Source organism: Podarcis muralis, chromosome 6 (genome assembly GCF_964188315.1).
Source record: "Podarcis muralis chromosome 6, rPodMur119.hap1.1, whole genome shotgun sequence".
NCBI classification, from domain to species: Eukaryota; Metazoa; Chordata; class Lepidosauria; order Squamata; family Lacertidae; genus Podarcis; species Podarcis muralis.
This window is the reverse complement of record NC_135660.1, coordinates 91,744,947-91,762,451: the sequence shown is the minus strand read 5'-3', so window position 1 is coordinate 91,762,451 and position 17,505 is coordinate 91,744,947. Positions and strand designations below refer to the sequence as shown.

At 44.1% G+C, this 17,505-nt stretch overlaps 2 protein-coding genes across 2 annotated transcripts in view; one reads left to right on the top strand and one right to left on the bottom strand.

The window, feature by feature from the left end:
* The window catches only part of GTF2F2 (general transcription factor IIF subunit 2), a 71,039-nt gene that overhangs the window by 36,173 nt on the left and 17,361 nt on the right, over positions 1-17,505 (bottom strand). The window contains exons 5-6 of the mRNA XM_028728817.2: positions 15,504-15,542; positions 515-596 (exon numbers count right to left, since the gene is read on the bottom strand). Coding sequence (XP_028584650.2) covers positions 515-596; positions 15,504-15,542 — 121 coding nt within the window. The remainder of the gene's footprint in view (positions 1-514; positions 597-15,503; positions 15,543-17,505) is intronic.
* On the top strand, positions 2,927-4,338 carry KCTD4 (potassium channel tetramerization domain containing 4). The gene has a single exon (XM_028728815.2). It carries the CDS (start codon positions 2,944-2,946, stop codon positions 3,829-3,831), a length of 888 nt encoding a protein of 295 aa, XP_028584648.1. The 5' UTR covers positions 2,927-2,943; the 3' UTR covers positions 3,832-4,338.

The following is a 17,505-nucleotide window of genomic DNA, read 5'->3' as shown; positions in this document are numbered from 1 at the left end:
TTATTGTCTTCTTTGAGGTTTTCAGGATTAAAAGAAAATGTGATGAGATGCTTGTGGCCAATGTACTGCCACAGAATGCAAGTTGCATAGCATAAATTTGTTGCCATGGTGTCCCTTAAAATGAATAGTGTAAGGAATTGGTGGGGAACCTATAGTTCTCCAGATGTTGCAGGATGAGATATCCCACCACCCCACAATGTTTGCTGGGGCTGATGAATCTGAGAGTCCAAAGCAAAAAGAAAAAAGGGGGGAAGTTGTGCTGCCAGTCACCGATGCAGGATTCTATTTTAACAATAGAATACCTGAATAAATAAGGAATGAAACATGATCATCCCAATGTGTTTCAAATATCACCTTTCTTCAAGGGATCGACTGAAAATTATGATACACCCAATTTAACAACCATCCATGTATAGGCATCACTGCAGCCATGTGAAAGACAACGCATATTTAAGTTATACCAAGCTACCATACAACAGGTTTAATTAAAAAAAAAACAGAAAGAAAGGCTCACCTTTTCAACTTCATGTAATTTTCATTGGCTGCAGGTCTGCACTCTGCACGCTGGACTACTATTCCTTCCAGAGACAGTTTTTCTGAAATAGAAGGAAACCCAGATTACCAGCAAAAGTCATATGCGTATGAACGGTAGCCATTTTAATAAGTTGTATTTTTATTTATGCTTTGAGTGTGATAAAGCACTCGATATGCCCAAGATTTTTTCAAAACAGTTTTACTTCTGTAGTAGAATCAGTCCAATCAACAATTCTAACAAAATAAACCATCAGGCTATTGACAGCACATGCTCTTGTCCTATTCCAGTACAGTGGTACCTCAGGTTAAGAACTTAATTCGTTCTGGAGGTCCGTTCTTAACCTGAAGCTGTTCTTAACCTGAAGCACCACTTTAGCTAATGGAGCCTCCCGCTGCTGCTGCACAATTTCCGTTCTCATCCTGAAGCACAGTTCTTAACCCGAGATACTATTCCTGGGTTAGCGGAGTCTGTAACCTGAAGCGTCTGTAACCCAAGGTACCACTGTATATGAGGAAATTGTCGTCAAACATCTTCAAAAGACTACATCCTTCCCCCCCCCCCCACAGGTGTGTTCCTCTAGTATATGGGTATTGCCAATGATACCCTACAACCAGGTTATAGTTATGCTTTTGTAGGTTCACAACACCAGCATACAATTTTTTTCAGTCAGCACAGGGGGATTTAGTAGCAATTTCATCCTCGGGAAAGAATAACTCAAAAACGCAATGTACAGGTAACCCCAACACTGTATCAGCACCATCCACTAGATATATAAATATAAAATATGGACAAACCATTTGCACACTTAGATGTAATCTTTGAAGCACAGTCTATTAAGCTGTTGGTTCCTATCTGTTCCTATTTTAGACTCATGCAAACATAATAAATAACAAGCCTATGACTAAGCCTCATGGTTATGGAGAACTGTCTGAAAATGTGGAGATAATACCTAGATTCAGAAACTAGGCTATGAGGAGAAAATGGAGGTATTCTTAAGACATCCTGGCTAGCTCTCTGTCCATCCTTGCAACTCCTAATCCCGTTGCCCTCGCTTGTACGCAGGAGGAAAAGCTATCTTCTTTTTCGGCGTGTACATGGCGAGAGTAAATGCACCTCTAAAACCCGTAAAAAGATTAGCATTGCTTGTTGTATGACAGTGGATTCGGCACTAGCGGAAACTGCATGGATAACACCTGAATTATATGAGTCATAGAACTGCAGAATTGGAAGGGACCCAGAGGTCATCCAGTCCAACCCCTTGCAATGCAGGAATCTCAAACGTGAATACATTTTGGCATGGATGGGGCAGCCTAAACATTAAAAAGAATTAAAGTTAATATACTACTTGATTCTTGGCTATAGAAATATTCCTTAATGCTGTAGCTATGCCACAGCAAATAGCAAATAGCAAGTAGATGATGTTGAAAGAGTTAATTCCCCCCCTCCTCCTCTTGCTGTGGAATACAAAGCTGCAGACCTAACCTTTCTTACACGAAGTAGACATCCAGACTTGCACAGCTTTCCTTGTCATATACCTTGTTGAAAATATTTGCAAAGGGAGAATCGGTTGTTTAAGATCTGAGCCTGAAAGCTATGGCTGCTACAAGAAGAAACAGTGCTGCTTTTCCAATGCCATGTTGTGGTCATTTTCTCATCGCTGAAGTGTTGCTAAGCTGTAATATTGTGTGGTATATACAAAGATTTGTGACAAACCTACCAGCTTGCTTTCACATTGCAACAGCAGTGTCATTTTAACCAGAAACTGAACTGATCTGTCAAATATAGCCATATAAATTCAAACCAATTAAGTCATCTCTACTAGCAATATTTTTGCCAATAAAATTATTTTCTATTGAAAGGGGGGGGGGAAAATCCCAGATTGCTTTATATGGTTAAAAAGCAGGTTTGCCCTAGAAATCCATTTTATATAAAACACTGTTTTTTTAACACTATGTTTAATTTTATGACAATATTATCAACAGTTGCGTTTCAGAGCAAGGTGCACGAGCAAAATGCAACAGGACGACGAAAAGCTTAAAAAATGGTTGAAAAACATAAATATTAAAGGTTTTTGAGGTTACTGTTTGGTAACCCTTTTTGAAAAGTATTTTACAACAAATAGCTAGGATTCCTCCACCATTTCATAATTTTCAATATACTATATTTCAACTTAATACCAAGATGCAGGCAAACAGCTAATTTCTTTCTGCATCAACAAAAGACACTTCTTAATCATTTAAACTTCAGAGTCTTCAAGAGGAAAAATAACTAAGACGCCTTTCTCCCCTGCCATCCTCTTGCCCTTATACGGTTAAATGCAAATTGCATCTTCCAGTCATACTCCCAGTATCACACTGCATACATATAGCTTCTACGCCACCTACTGCAAGGCTGTTGCCGACAAGCTCATGCAATGCTTCCAGCACTCCCATTCTATCATTGTTCTAGAGCTGAATAAAGGTGCCTTTTTGACGAAATCTCCATACAAAGCAAGAGGAGGACAAAGCCAGAAAGCCGTCTTAAAGAACGGAGCACAAAACAGGCGTGAAATGGAGAGCAGCAAAAAATGCAACGACTCGGAAGGCACCGATCAAGGCAAGAATTGTAAAATGTCTCCAATTACTCTCAACGTTGGTGGATATCTGTACGTTACGCAAAAGCAAACACTAACCAAGTACCCAGACTCTTTTTTGGAAAGAGTTGTCAGTGGAAAGGTTCTCTGTCCGTCTGATGCAGATGGCCATTATTTTATAGACAGGGATGGGCTGCTCTTTAGGCACGTTCTGAACTTCCTACGGAATGGAGAATTGCTTCTACCAGAGGGATTTAAAGAAAACCATCTTCTGGCACGAGAGGCAGATTTTTTCCAGCTTAAAGTGTTAGCTGATGCAGTGAAATTAAGGTGGGAGAAGGAGCAGCTTGCAGCCAGGGAGACTACCTTTCTGGAGATAACAGACAGCCACGACCGTTCGCAGGGCCTTCGGATTTTTTGCAATGCTCCTGATTTCATAACAAAAATAAAATCCCGCATTGTTTTGGTGTCCAAAAGCAGGCTGGATGGCTTCCCAGAAGAGTTTTCAATCTCTTCCAACATTATCCAGTTCAAATACTTCATAAAGTCAGAAAATGGGACTCGGCTTGTTTTGAAGGAAGACAATACTTTCGTGTGCACCTTGGAAACTCTTAAGTTTGAAGCTATAATGATGGCACTGAAATGTGGATTTAGGTTGCTGACCAGCCTGGACTGTTCCAAAGGGTCAATTGTTCACAGTGATGCACTTCATTTTATCAAGTAATTACTTCTTCTCTCAATAGACAAAAGGCCACAAGCATGCAGCCTGTAAATCTAATTAAACTTCAAGACATCGCAAAATGATTTATTCAACTCTGTACACCACAGAGCACTGCTGCTAATGAATAAATGTGAGCTAATGGTATGTAAACTGTAACATCCATCTATGAGTTCTTTGTGCCTAAATTTATTAATAAAAGAGATACTTACTAAACAGGATTTAAAAAATCAGACTGAATGCTGAAGCAATTTACATCTCTGTCTCCTCTCTCCTGTCTCTTTACCACAGAATCTAGCTAAAATATTAGTATGTGCTTTTGTGGCTAATATGCAGTACATCTTATTTCACTCAAGAATGATAAAAGTGTTTTCTTTTCAACATACACAGTTTTCTAACTAAATACATCCTGGTTTTCAGATACCAATTAAGTTTCAGTTTTTACTTGCTGATTTAAATGCAAGTCATACTGAATAATTACAGAAGATATATAAACATGCCCACTCCATTTCAAAAAGCTAGACAGGAGATTTTATCTTGTACTTCGAAAATATGATTTCTATAAAGGAACCCAGTTTTGTTGTTTGTTGTAAAGATTATATACTTTGCGATGTAAGTGATGAGTAAAATGCAATTACGCTGTTTCTATCTTGCTTACTAATTTCACATAGCTATTGAACTAAAAAAATTATTCAAACTTCATTTCCACAAAGGCTTGCTTTTTAGGATCCTGAATTGCAGGTCTTCCATATTATCAGCATGAAAACTTAAATCAACATATCAACATTGCAGTGGTTTGGTAGAAAACATGTTCTGGCTAGAGGAGGAAAGAAATGTTGGCAGATGCTCTACAAATTTTAAATTCTGAACCATAACTACAAGCGTTAGTTATGCCCATCTTGACTAAAACAATGGGCTGTACTTTAACTATATCATGACAAATGTTTGAACAAAATAAGATGATGATGACAATTATGTCTAGAGGTTTTTTTTGCACTTCTACGAGTGAGAAAATGACATATAGAACCCGGTGATGTCACACAGAATTTTGATCTCCAGCAAGTTTAACACTAAGGGCCACTTAGTATTTGTAGAGGCCTTTTCAAAGCTCTACACAATACTTGCTGCAATACTTCCAAATAATCAAAGCATGCCATAGTATACAGAGTATATAGTGTGAGAGTATGAGCAGAGTATGAGAAATAATGGTTTCTCTAAAAGCTAAGCAAGCAAGTATATGCAAGAGGAGAGGTTCATACTGGAGACTTTCCAATTTGTAGCTCAGTCTCTGACCAAAAGAGAGGTGCAACATACCAGATTGTCAATAGTAAAGTTTTCATTTACCAACAAGGATATAGAAATATCAGCTCTTATAACCTGCCAATGCTTCTGAAGCGTATGTCCCAAAATAAGCACACTACAACTACTTTTCATGTGTTTGGAATCATAAAACAGATATAGTGGGTGCTTTGCAGAACATCAAATGGATGTGGTCCCAGGTTGGTATGCAGCGATCGGGACCCTGTTCCAGAGGAACAGCTATCAGTCCGCAAAACAGGGCTCTGTCCTTGCTTTACCAATCATCAGCTGCCAGCACAAATCACAAAAGGCTTATTAAACCCCGATTTAAAAACAAAACAAAAACCACTTGTGATACAATGGAGAAAGAGGTGATTTGCTAAAGATCAGAAAGATGGGGAAGTCTGTATACAGTGGTGCCTCGCAAGACGAAATTAATTTGTTCTGCGAGTTTTTTCGTCTTGCGAATTTTTCGTCTTGCGAAGCACGGTTTCCCATAGGAATGCATTGAAAATTGTCACATTGTATCCTTTCGTCTTGCGAAGCAAGCCCATAGGGAAATTCGCCTTGCGAAGCAACTCAAAAAACGAAAACTCTTTCGTCTTGCGAGTTTTTCGTCTTGCGAGGCATTCGTCTTGCGAGGTACCACTGTATATGCATTAGCTCTCTCTTGCCCCCCGCTCCCCATTTTCTGGATTTAGTTTGACAGACGTTAGAGAAGTAGTTCCTAACTTGTGGGTCATGGACCCCTGAGGGCCCACGGAGTTATCCCAAGGGGTCCGCAAGTAATGATCCTCCAGCTAGCACTTGACTGATTCCCTCTGCCTCTTCATAGCAGCATCTCTAGGAGCCCTGCATGATCACTGGGGGGCTTGCGGTTGCTGAAAAGCACTGGTTATTGTTGTGGGTGTGGCCTGTGCCTTCCTCGCTTTCCTTGGTTGGTGCTTGGTATGAGGTGCACCTGGAAGAACCTGGGGGCAAGGCACAGGAATGCAGTGGTCCCTAGCACTGCTTCCCCTCCTTGCTGCTTTGCCTGAAGAAGCGTGTGGCACTAGGGGTTTCTGGCCTTTAGGTAAAGGTGAAGGGACCCCTGACCGTTAGGTCCAGTCGTGACTGACTCTGGGGTTGCGGTGCTCATCTCGCTTTATTGGCCGAGGGAGCCGGCGTACAGCTTCTGGGTCATGTGGCCAGCATGACTAAGCCGGTTCTGGCGAACCAGAGCAGTGCACGGAAACGCCGTTTACCTTCCCGCCGGAGTGGTACCTATTTATCTACTTGCACTTTGACGTGCTTTCAAACGGCTAGGTTGGCAGGAGCTGGGACAGAGCAATGCGAGCTCACCCCGTAGCGAGGATTCAAACCGCCGACCTTCTGATCGGCAAGTCCTAGCCACCCACGCCTTTACATTGCCCTATACGCAGGGCTTTCTGGTAGGAGGCAGAATGAAAGTCTTCAATTTGATTTTAGTGGTTATGGTATGGACCATAAGTGGGGGGTTTGCCTCTTAACTACTGACTATATTCACGTTCATTAGTTTTGGCGATATTGGGGGTTCCTTTTGTTGCTTTATTCGGATACATTCCAGGGATAGGTAAAGGTACCCCTGACTGTTAGGTCCAGTCGCGGACGACTCTGGGGTTGCAGCGCTCATCTCGCTCTATAGTCCGAGGGAGCTGGCGTCTGTCCGCAGACAGCTTCTAGGTCATGTGGCCAGCATGACTAAGCCGCTTCTGCCGAACCAGAGCAGCACACAGAAACGCTGTCTACCTTCCCGCCGGAGCGGTTACCTATTTATCTACTTGCACTTTGACGTGCTTTCGAACTGCTAGGTGGGCAGGAGCTGGGACCGAGCAACGGGAGCTCACCCCGTCGCAGGGATTCGAACCGCCAACCTTCCGATCAGCAAGCCCTAGGCTCAGTAGTTTAGACCACAGCACTACCCGCCTCCCCATTCCAGGGATAGGAGTTGCCTAATTCCTGGGGTGGGGGCTGGCTTGTTTGAAGGCTTAGTTCATTTCGGCTGTCTGCTGTTCTGAGTTGCATTTGCTGCTCATCCCAACTGGCTTATAAAAAAAAAGAAAAATGAATAAAATGTTAAGTATAAATAAAATAGAATCAAATTAACTGTGTCGTGTAGCTTTATTCACAGTGACAGGGATTCATTGAAGTATACAATTGATAGCTCTGATTTGACAGAAAGGAACATATTATATTAGTGGCAATGCAAGTTCTCCTTTTCATCCTTCTGGGGATTGTTTCAATTGAGTTCACTGGGGGGGGGAAATTAGTATTTAGTTTGGTATGATTGATTACTTGGGATTGCTGACCATTATACTGGATAAATAAATGAATAAATTTATAATTATAAATAAAAATGGTATTTCATACCTTTTGAATAAATTGGGTTGATCAGTGGGTACATTGGGGTCAAACAGATTTATATTTATGATTAAAATTATATTTAAAACCTTTTGGAATTAATCCTTGGATTGTTTGTTGCTGAGTATGATGGGGAAATAAATGCTTTTTTCCTGCTTTCTTTGATTTTGGCACATTTTATTATAAGTTTTTTGTCATTATGTATTTTCTCAATAAACAGAGCCTAAAATCACAACAATTAAAATGTGGGGGGTCCACATTTCTTAAAAGGTGGTATTCATACTCATAAAGTTGGGAACCACCATATTAGAGGAATGAGAAAGGTTTGAGCATGGGAGAAAATTGTCAGATATCTAGGAATGAAATCTAGTAGAGGTGCAATAATGGCTTCCCATAAGCTATGCTTGTAAATTCAGGAGCCAGCATCAAGAAAGTTTACTCCCCCTCTACATATCCAGTGCAAATTCCTTCAAATGGGTTCAATGTTATATTTTTTGCCACAGTTAAAGTCGAAAAAGGAAGGAAGGGGGACATCTTTGAAGGAAGGAAGGAAGGAAGGAAGGAAGGACACGTTCCCAAGACTGATTGAGATTGATATATTTTGCAGGTAGCCAGGGTGCTCTCAAGACAAGTATTTCTACTCCTAAATAACTGAAACTTCAGCTTTTCATTTCCATCCATTAAAGCCCCAGGGCCATATGCGGCCCATTGCCTGTTCTAGTAAGAACAGAACAGTTTCTGGGATTATTGCCAGACAGCAGAATTGGATTCCAATGGGAACTATGATTCTCAAAAGATAGATGGAGGACTACATCAGATGGCACAGGAAAGTGTGATGCGTACATGGCTCTCTGACACACAAATCCCAAGGGCACAGCTTCATGTTTACTTACCTCTAAACGTGCTAGACCTTGGATTATGCCCACACTTTAAAGGATTAAAGGCTTGTTATAAATATTTTTACAACATTACCTTGATCTTTCCTATTTGTTTCTAATCTGCTAATAATTTTGGTCATTACATTTTCCCAATAAGGTCCAAAAGAATTGTTATTTCTAAAAAGTGAAGCACGGGGTTCTTGGGATTCTTTCAGCAGCTCATAGGTGACCTTTCAATTAAGGAGCGGCACCAGCCCACATTTCATACAGACTTGGCCTTTTCAGATATCTCTTATATCTGGGTTGGGCTAGAAACAGTGTGAGGCTGACAACTTCCATTGACAGCCACAAACCACTTTCATGAATATGATATCTGAATGGGATGAAGCCACATGAAGCTATTCTATCTGAGTTGTCCCAGGTTTTGCATTAAGAAAATACATACCAGATTGGTAGATAAAGCAAAAAATTCCTTTGATTTTTAAATCCAGTGCTTAAAGAATAGGATATCTGGCAGCCGGCAGCTTCATTAACTGGCCTAACATATCAGAAATGGCTCTGCTTCCCATGCTGTCAAAAATACAACTCTGTAACCATAAAATATGGAGGAGGCTATTGCTCACAAAGTGTCACATCAAACATTTTCTCCGAACAAGTTTGCACTAAACCATCAGTTACCATGACTGTGTGATTAGTTTTTTAAGTAACTGCAGAGCATTAAGACAATGACTGAAGCTTGCTATTAAGTCATTATATTAGAAGGCAAGCATTCTCAGAATTGAACTGATATACCTGAAGGTTAGCTTCTCATGCCATAGCATCATGGAAGAAGCTAGGACCGTAGTGGGAGCTCTTTTGGCAACATGAGAAACTATGGGTTGTAACAATGGGAATGAGTCTTGGGCTCATGGTCTCCTGCTCTCCTCTCCTTCCCCAGTGTGAAAGTGAAGAGATCAAAAGCTTTCGCTTCCATTTTTTCCATTTCTTTTTCATTTAAATACAACATATACCGTATTTTTCACTCTATAAGACGCACCTTTTGCCTCCTAAAAAGTTAGGGAAAATGTGTGTGCGTCTTCTGGAGTGAATGCAGGCTGCGCGGCTAAGCCAGAAGCCAGAACAGGGAGAGGGAGCTCTGCGCAGCGCTCCTTCTCGCTGTTCTGGCTTCTGGCTTCGCCACACGAAGCCTCCGCAGGGCAGCGGGTGCCTTCATCCCATCAGTCTGATGCGGCCCATCAGTCCCTTCTCCCTCCTCGGGGAAAAGCCCCCATGTGCCGCAAACACGCTCATTGACAGGCTGTCCTTCTCCCACCTCGTAGAAAAGCCCACAAGAGCCGTGCTCCCTTTAAAGAGTGCACAGCTCTTGGCTGGCTTTTGTGGGAGGTGGGGCAAGGGACAGAGCGCGCAGCCTTTTCCAGGCAGGGGGAGCCTTCATCCCGCTGCCCGGGAGAGGCTTCGGCGGCTATCCCAAAAGCCAGAACAGCAAGAGGCTATCCCAGAAGCCAGATCCCTCTTGCTGTTCTGGCTTCTGGGATTCAGGATTTTTTTCCCTTGTTCTCCTCCTCCAAAAACTAGGTGTGTCTTATTGTCTGGTGCATCTTATAGAGCGAAAATACGGTAACTACGGTAACCTGTCCAGTGGTACATTCTTATTCACTTTCTTATGCAGTACATAGTACACAAGCAATACATTTATTTATGCATTATCAACTCAAGAAGCCTCTCCACGGAGATTCTTGTGTTGAGGGTGGAATCAAAGTATATTTCATCTCATTTATAAAGGAAAAACAAGCCAAGTTTCACCAAAAGTGTCCATCCTTGAATTGCTTTTAATTACCCTTCTGTGGCAAGTAAAGGCAAGTAAAGAAAGGGGATTTCTACAGACTGTGTATTGGGCTATTGTTAATTGGGCTGCTGATAACAGATAAAATACATGGGAAACTAAAGATGAAGAGGTAAAAGCAGTAATAATTCACTGGGCAAAAGATGTGAGGTATAATATACAACTTGCAGATTGGGAAAGACTGTGGAAGGAGGACTTGAAATTTACAGCATGCTGTACGTTAAAAGAGAACTATATGAAAATGATGTATAGATGGTATTTGACTCCGGTAAGACTAGCAAAAATGTATAAAAATAATACTAACATATTCTGGAAGTGTAAAGAGAAAGAAGGCAAGTTCTACCATATGTGGTAGACATTCAAAAAGGTAAAGGCATTCTGGGAAATGACATATAATGAATTGGAAAAAAATGTTTAAGATAACTTTTGTTAAAAAACCAGAAGCCTTTTAAATAGATATAATAGGAGAAGAATTACCAAAGGATCTGAAAAGACTGTTTATGTATACGACGACAACTGTGAGAATGCTTTACGTCCAGGCATGGAAGGAAGAGAAAACACCAACTAAAGAAGAGAGGATTATGAAGTGGATTATGAAGACAATGGAATATGCTGAAATGGCAAAGATGACTGGAAGAGGACAACAAATTTAATACAGAATAGAAAAAATACATAGACTATATTAAAGAACACTGTAAACACTTAAAGATGTTAGCAGGGTTTTTATAACACTTGTAATTTGCAAAAACCAAAAGACTAAAAAAAGGGGGGGTTAAATTAAAGTTAGAGAAATCTAATCAAATGTGGTAAAGATAAAAAAATGTATCAAGTTTGTATCAGTGTTATTTTGTTTAAATGGATGTTTGTAATGTTAAAAAATAAAATAAAATAAAATAAAATAAAATAAAGATAACAGATAAAATACTAAATAAAACACTAAAATACTAAATATCTGCATTTAAGGTTATTGTTAAATTTGGGTCTAATGATAAGAAGGCAAGAGCTGAATTTGGTGGGGGGAGTCGCTGCATAATTTTGGAAATAACATAAAACACCTTTTCCCAAAAGGAGTATACCAGCATGCAATTCCACCATGCATGACAATATGAGCCTATCTCTCCACAGCATTTCCAGAATAGGGGAGAGAACCTGGATCAGAAGAGAATTCATGTGCTGTGGGATTTACTGTAATTTTCCGTGTACAAGACTATGTTTTTTTCCTTAAAAATAATGTCAAAAATTAGGGGGCATCTTATACACAGGTACATCTCTCCCCCCCCCCCATTTTCCTAAATCTAAGTCCCCAAAAATTGGGGGCGTCTTATACATGGGGGGCGTCTTATAGACAGGAAAATATGGTAAATGTCTCCAAGTGTCTGTTAGGCCCCAGTAGGCAATTAGACTGATTATCTTGGCTGCTTCTTAAAGAACAGGAAGAGCTGCGATCTATGAAGTCATTAGGGCAGCAATTAATGTCACCTCCAATTATAACTGAGCCTTCTTTGAAGACATTCAGTATTTTGCAAAGTGTCCTTAAGAAAAGCATGTTGGCTGGAATTTGGTGCATATATGCAAGCCAGAATTACAAAAAGAAACCTGCCATTTAGGTCTGCTAGATTTTCCCATCTGAGATGGCCATTGCTTAGTGAAGAGGGTAGCCCCATCCCTGGTTTTGAAGAGGCAGGTGTGCACAGTTGCTCACTGAGCCATCAACCCTTAGGTCAGTGTTTCCCAACTGGTGTTCCGCGGCACACTAGTGTGCCGCGAGACGTTGCCTGGTGTGCCGTGGGAGGGAGGCGGGCGAGTCGGGCGGTGAGAGGCGGGGCGGCGGCGGCGAGGATCCGCGTCGAGCCGGGGGCGGCTCCGCGGTGATGGTGCCGAGGTTTCTCTCTCCATTCTCCCCTCACACACACACACACACACACAGGAAATAACACAGGATCAGCTGACAGGACCCGGCCAATGGGGCGGCGGCGGGGCAGCGCGCACAAAAGGGAGGAGCGCGAAACGGCGGCGGCGCAGGGCGGGAGGGCGGCGCATTGCGCGTGCTCAAACCTGCCCTCCGAGGCGCAGAGGGGAGCTGGGCAAGCGCCTTCTTCAACCACGCGCTCGTTTAAAAGTTTCTCTTTCAAAAAGGAAACGTGGGTTTCTTCCACCCCATTGGCTGCGACTCCGCCCACTCCGTCCTCCTCCCCCTCGCCCGCCCGCGGCGCCTCGCTCCTCAGCCTCCGCCATGTACCGCTCGCTCCGCTCCCTCCAGCGCCTGAGTTGCGCCAGGGGCGCCGCCGTCCACGCGCGCCAGAGGGGCCCGCCGACCTGCAGCCGCCACGCGCAGCCACGGAGGATGGTGAGCGACGCCCCCCCCGCTGCGCGCGCAATGGAGGGAGGGAGGGAGGCGCAAGGGCGTCAGAGGTGACCTTTGCCGGCCTCTTGCGGGACAGGCGCCTCCTGCGCGGCTGAGGGGCCCCTTCCCACCTTTGTGGGCCTGACGCGGCCTCAGGGTTCCCTCCCTCTCTCCACATATATAAATTGGCTTTTATTATTAGCGCTTTCGCATTCCTTTTTCTCCCTCCCAGGAGCTCCGGTGGGGGGGCGGGCGGGGCTCCCCACCATTTACCCCCCACAACAACCCTGTGAGGGAGGCCGGGCTGAGAGGATTCCAACCCGCGTCCGCCCCCGCTGCTTCCTTCAAGTGGCGTCCTGGGCGAGGACAACTTTTGACGGCCCCTCCCTCAAATATCCCTCATTTTCGCAATAATTCATTTTGGTACAGCTCCTTTTTCCAACGGATCTGTTCAGTGTTGTTATTTGCGCCCCTCTGCCGCCAGCAGCGTCCCAAATCCAGCGCTGCTCCCCTCCTTAGGATGCCAAGCACTCTGAATTGGGAAGTGGCCCCCTTGGGAAGAGGGAGGCTTGCCTCCAAGTAAAGATGAATATGAAAGTACCTTGTTTTTAAGGGCCTGCGGTGGTGGTGGCTGTTTAACATCCAAGGCTCACAACACAAAAACACAAAACTACATTACATGGGACAGTGGTACCTCGGGTAACTGAGGCTTCAGGTTACAGACTCCACTAACCCAGAAATATTACCTTGGGTTAAGAACTTTGCTTCAGGATGAGAACAGAAATCGTGCTCCAGCATTCAATTTTTTAAATAATAATCTAAAAAAGTTAACTACAGCTTTGAAACTTCCCAGGAGAGGCCACCCAGCGCGGGGCTCTCGCCGTCTGCCTGCCTGGCTGCCTGCGAGCTCGGCGGGCAGCGCCTCCGTCCGCAGCGCCCGCCTCGCGGCTCTCATTCCCTGCCCCTGCCAAAGCTCACCCAGCCAAGCCGCGCTCTCCTTCCTGCCTCGCTTTGCTGCCTCCTCCCCCCCCCCACCCCCAAAGCTTGGAGGTTCCCCGGCGCCGGCCCGCAGGTTTGACCCCCTTCTCACACCTGTTCGCGCTCCTTGCACGGAATGGGGCGAATGGGGAGGAACGGGGCTCGCCGCTGCCTCCGCTCGCCCTCCCCCCCTCCGCCGGCGGTCCCACGATTCTTGGCTTTTTGGCGGTGGGCACAGAAGGAAGGCAAGGGGGGGGGAATTGAAACTTACACTTTCGTGCGTCCCTCCCGGCGTGACGCTGCGCGCTGACGTCACGGGGCTGTGGTGTGCCTCGAGATTTTTTTCATGAAACAAGTGTGCCTTTGCCCAAAAAAGGTTGGGAAACACTGCCTTAGGTAAAGGTGACTTGGAGGATTTGTGTTCATGAGATTCCTACAACACAATTGTGTCCGGGTAATCTCACTATATGGCAGCCTCAGTTCAAGTTCTTTTAACTGCTGAGTCCAAATCTTTGTCATTGAAATGAGATAATTTTTAAGGAGGACTGGGTAGTGGTCATGCCTGTACTGGGAGATCAGCCTCCAGGAAGACCCAAGTTTGCAAGCTCGGAAGCCTGTTCCATGCAGTCACAGTCACAAAACAGGACTGGGTAGTGGTCATGCCTGTACTGGGAGATCAGCAAACTGTTTTGTGACTGTGACTGCATGGAACAGCCTTCCAAGCTTGCAAACTTGGGTCTTCCTGGAGGCTTTTGTTAAACACCAGACTAAGATACCATATTTTTTGCTCTATAAGACGCACCAGACCACAAGACGCACCTGGTTTTTGGAGGAGGAAAACAAGAAAAACAATATTCTGAATCCCAGAAGCCAGAACAGCAAGAGGGATCGCTGCGCAGTGAAAGCAGCAATCCCTCTTGCTGTTCTGGCTTCTGGGATAGCTGCGCAGCCTGCATTCGCTCCATAAGACGCACACATATTTCCCCTTACATTTTAGGAAGGAAAAAGTGAGTCTTATAGAGCAAAAAAATACGGTAATTGGTAAGGGACACGGGTGGCACTGTGGTCTAAACCACTGAGCTTCTTGGGTTTGCTGATCAGAAGGTCAGCGGTTTGAATCCCCACGATGGGGTGAGCTCCTGTTGCTCGGTCCCAGCTCCTGCCAACCTACCAGTTCAAAAGCAGGCCAAAAGTGCAAGTAGATAAATAGGTACCGCTCCGGCAGGAAAGTAAACGGCATTTCCGTGAGCTGCTCTGGTTCGCCAGAAGTGGCTTAGACATGCTGGCCACATGACCCGGAAGCTGTACGCCGGCTCCCTCGGCCAATAAAGCGAGATGAGCACCGCAACCCCAGAGTCATCTGCGACTGGACTTAATTGTTAGGGATCCTTTACCTTTATGGTAACTATAAAAAATTAAAACAGAACCAACCTTGCCGAACAGGCAACCTTTAACTGCCTTGGGAGCAGGAAGTCGCACATCCACGGAATAATACCAGCAAGAAAATAACCCCCACCCTAAATTATATGGCTGCAATGAAGAGAGTTTGAGGTATCCACAACTGGATGTGTTTGCAGAAGGTCTCTATTAGAGTTTTGATACTCACAAATCCTTGGACTCAGATTTATGGAATTCTCTGCCTTTTGCACCAGATCATGCAAGTCTGTCCATCCCCATACAATTGTGATTATTTGTTATATTTCACAAAACCCGAAGTGGTTTTTTGAAATGAAGACGGTCATAACTTGCTTGTGAAATTCCCTCACCAAGCATTTGCAAACTGCAATGATATTAAGTAGCAAAGGAAACCAGAAATACATCCAAACGTTTTAAAAGTTTCAATGTAACCACCTGCATAAACACTAGATTTTGAACAATTCAAGGAATTTGTAGCAATGAATCAGTTAGTGTTGTTTTTTATTATCTCCGTAAACAAGTTATTGCAGCCAACACTTACCACTGCTGCTGATTTCAGGTTTTTCATCTGTCTGACTTTCTGCAAATGACAATAAAATAAGGTTTAGGACTTTACAATTCAATATTAAGAGTGTTCCTATTTGTAACCCAACCTTATGGAATGCTATAAACTCCCTGTAGTCCAATCCTGAACAACATAAGGCTTTTCAGTCAATCATGATCTACTGTTTGAAGCTCTTTCACGCCTCTTTCTAGAACCATCTGTCCCACTCAAGCTATAAAATTGGGGTTTAGAGCAGAAGAATCAGCACCCAGCCTGGATTATGAGGTGTGTAGTGGAGGTGGCACCACTTTCCCCCATTTTAACGCTAACAGCCCCATGATTAAGAGTGAAATTACATGCAACGTTACATGCGAATTTAACATCACACAGAGTTTGGCGCCAAGAGATAACTTGTCAAAGTCCAACCGTGCCAGAAAACTGATTCACAAATGTAAAATTTTGTGTAGTCGTAGTAGTAGTATTTATACCCCACACATCTGGTTGGGCTTCCCCAGCCACTCTGGGTGGGTCCCAACAGAACATTAAAAACAGAATAAAACTTCAAACATTAAAAACTTCCCTAAACAGGGATGCCTTCAGATGTCTTCTAAATGTCATATGGTCGCTCTTCTCATTGACATCTGAGGGGAGGGCGTTCCACAGGGCGGGTGCCACTACCGAGAAGGCCCTCTGCCTGGTTCCCTGTAACCTCACTTCTTGCAGTGAGGGAATCGCCAGAAGGACCTGGGCGCTGGACCTCAGTGTCCAGGCTGAGGTATACAGGGCGCTTGAACGATGGGGGTAAAGACGCTCCTTCAGGTAAAGGCTGAGGCCATTTAGGGCTTTAAAGGACAGCACCATCACTTTGAATTGTGCTTGGAAACATACTGGGAGCCATCGTAGGTCTTTCAGGACCAGTGTTATATGGTCTTTGTGGCCACTCCCAGTGGCCGCATTCTGGATTAGTTGTACAGTGGTACCTCGGGTTACGTACGCTTCAGGTTACATACACTTCAGGTTACACACTCCGCTAACCCAGAAATAGTGCTTCAGGTTGAGAACTTTGCTTCAGGATGAGAACAGAAATCGTGCTCCGGCGGTGTGGCAGCAGCAAGAGGCCCCATTAGCTAAAGTGGTGCTTCAGGTTAAGAACAGTTTCAGGTTAAGAACGGACCTCCGGAACGAATTAAGTACTTAACCCGAGGTACCACTGTATTTTCTGGGTCACCTTCAAAGGTAGCCCCACGTAGAGCACATTGCAGTAGTCCAAGAGGGAAATAACCAGAGCATGCACCACTCTGGCAAGACAGTCTGCGGGCAGGTAGGGTCTCAGCCTGCGTACCAGATGGAGCGGGTAGACAACTGCCCTGGACACAGAATTGAGCTGCGCCTCCACGTGAGTCCAAATTGACTCCCAGGCTGCGCACCTGGTCTTTCAGGGGCACAGTTACTCCATTCAGGGCCAGGGAGTCCCCCACACCTGCTCCCCCCCCCCCGCAACATCTGATATGATCACCAACTGGGAGTGGCAGGGCAGTTGTTTGCATGTTTAGTCGGAAGCAAATCACACTGAATTCAATGGGAATTACTCCCGAATGCACACGGGTTTGCAACCTTAATTGGGGGCCAGAACTCACTCCTAAAATGTAGGAATGGCCTCAGAGAATGTCCAAAGTGCATTTTTCTCCTTCAACACAAAGTGTTCAGTCTATCCCAAACCCCCAAGTTTCAATCTTCTATATAAATAAAAAGTAGCAAATAAATCCTACTTTTTTCAGTGTGAATTATGGGGGGCAGGGGGTGGGACATACTCGGTTTTTTATGTTATCAGACTAAAGGTGCAAGGTATACAGAGCAGATGGCACAGCTCCCAGTCTTGAACTATGATGGGTCCCTTCTAAAAGTTAGTTAAGCAAAGGCAGGGTGAATTAATATTTTGTTACCCTACCACTGGCTTCCAGTACGTTTCCGAGCACAATTCAAAGTGTTGGTGCTGACC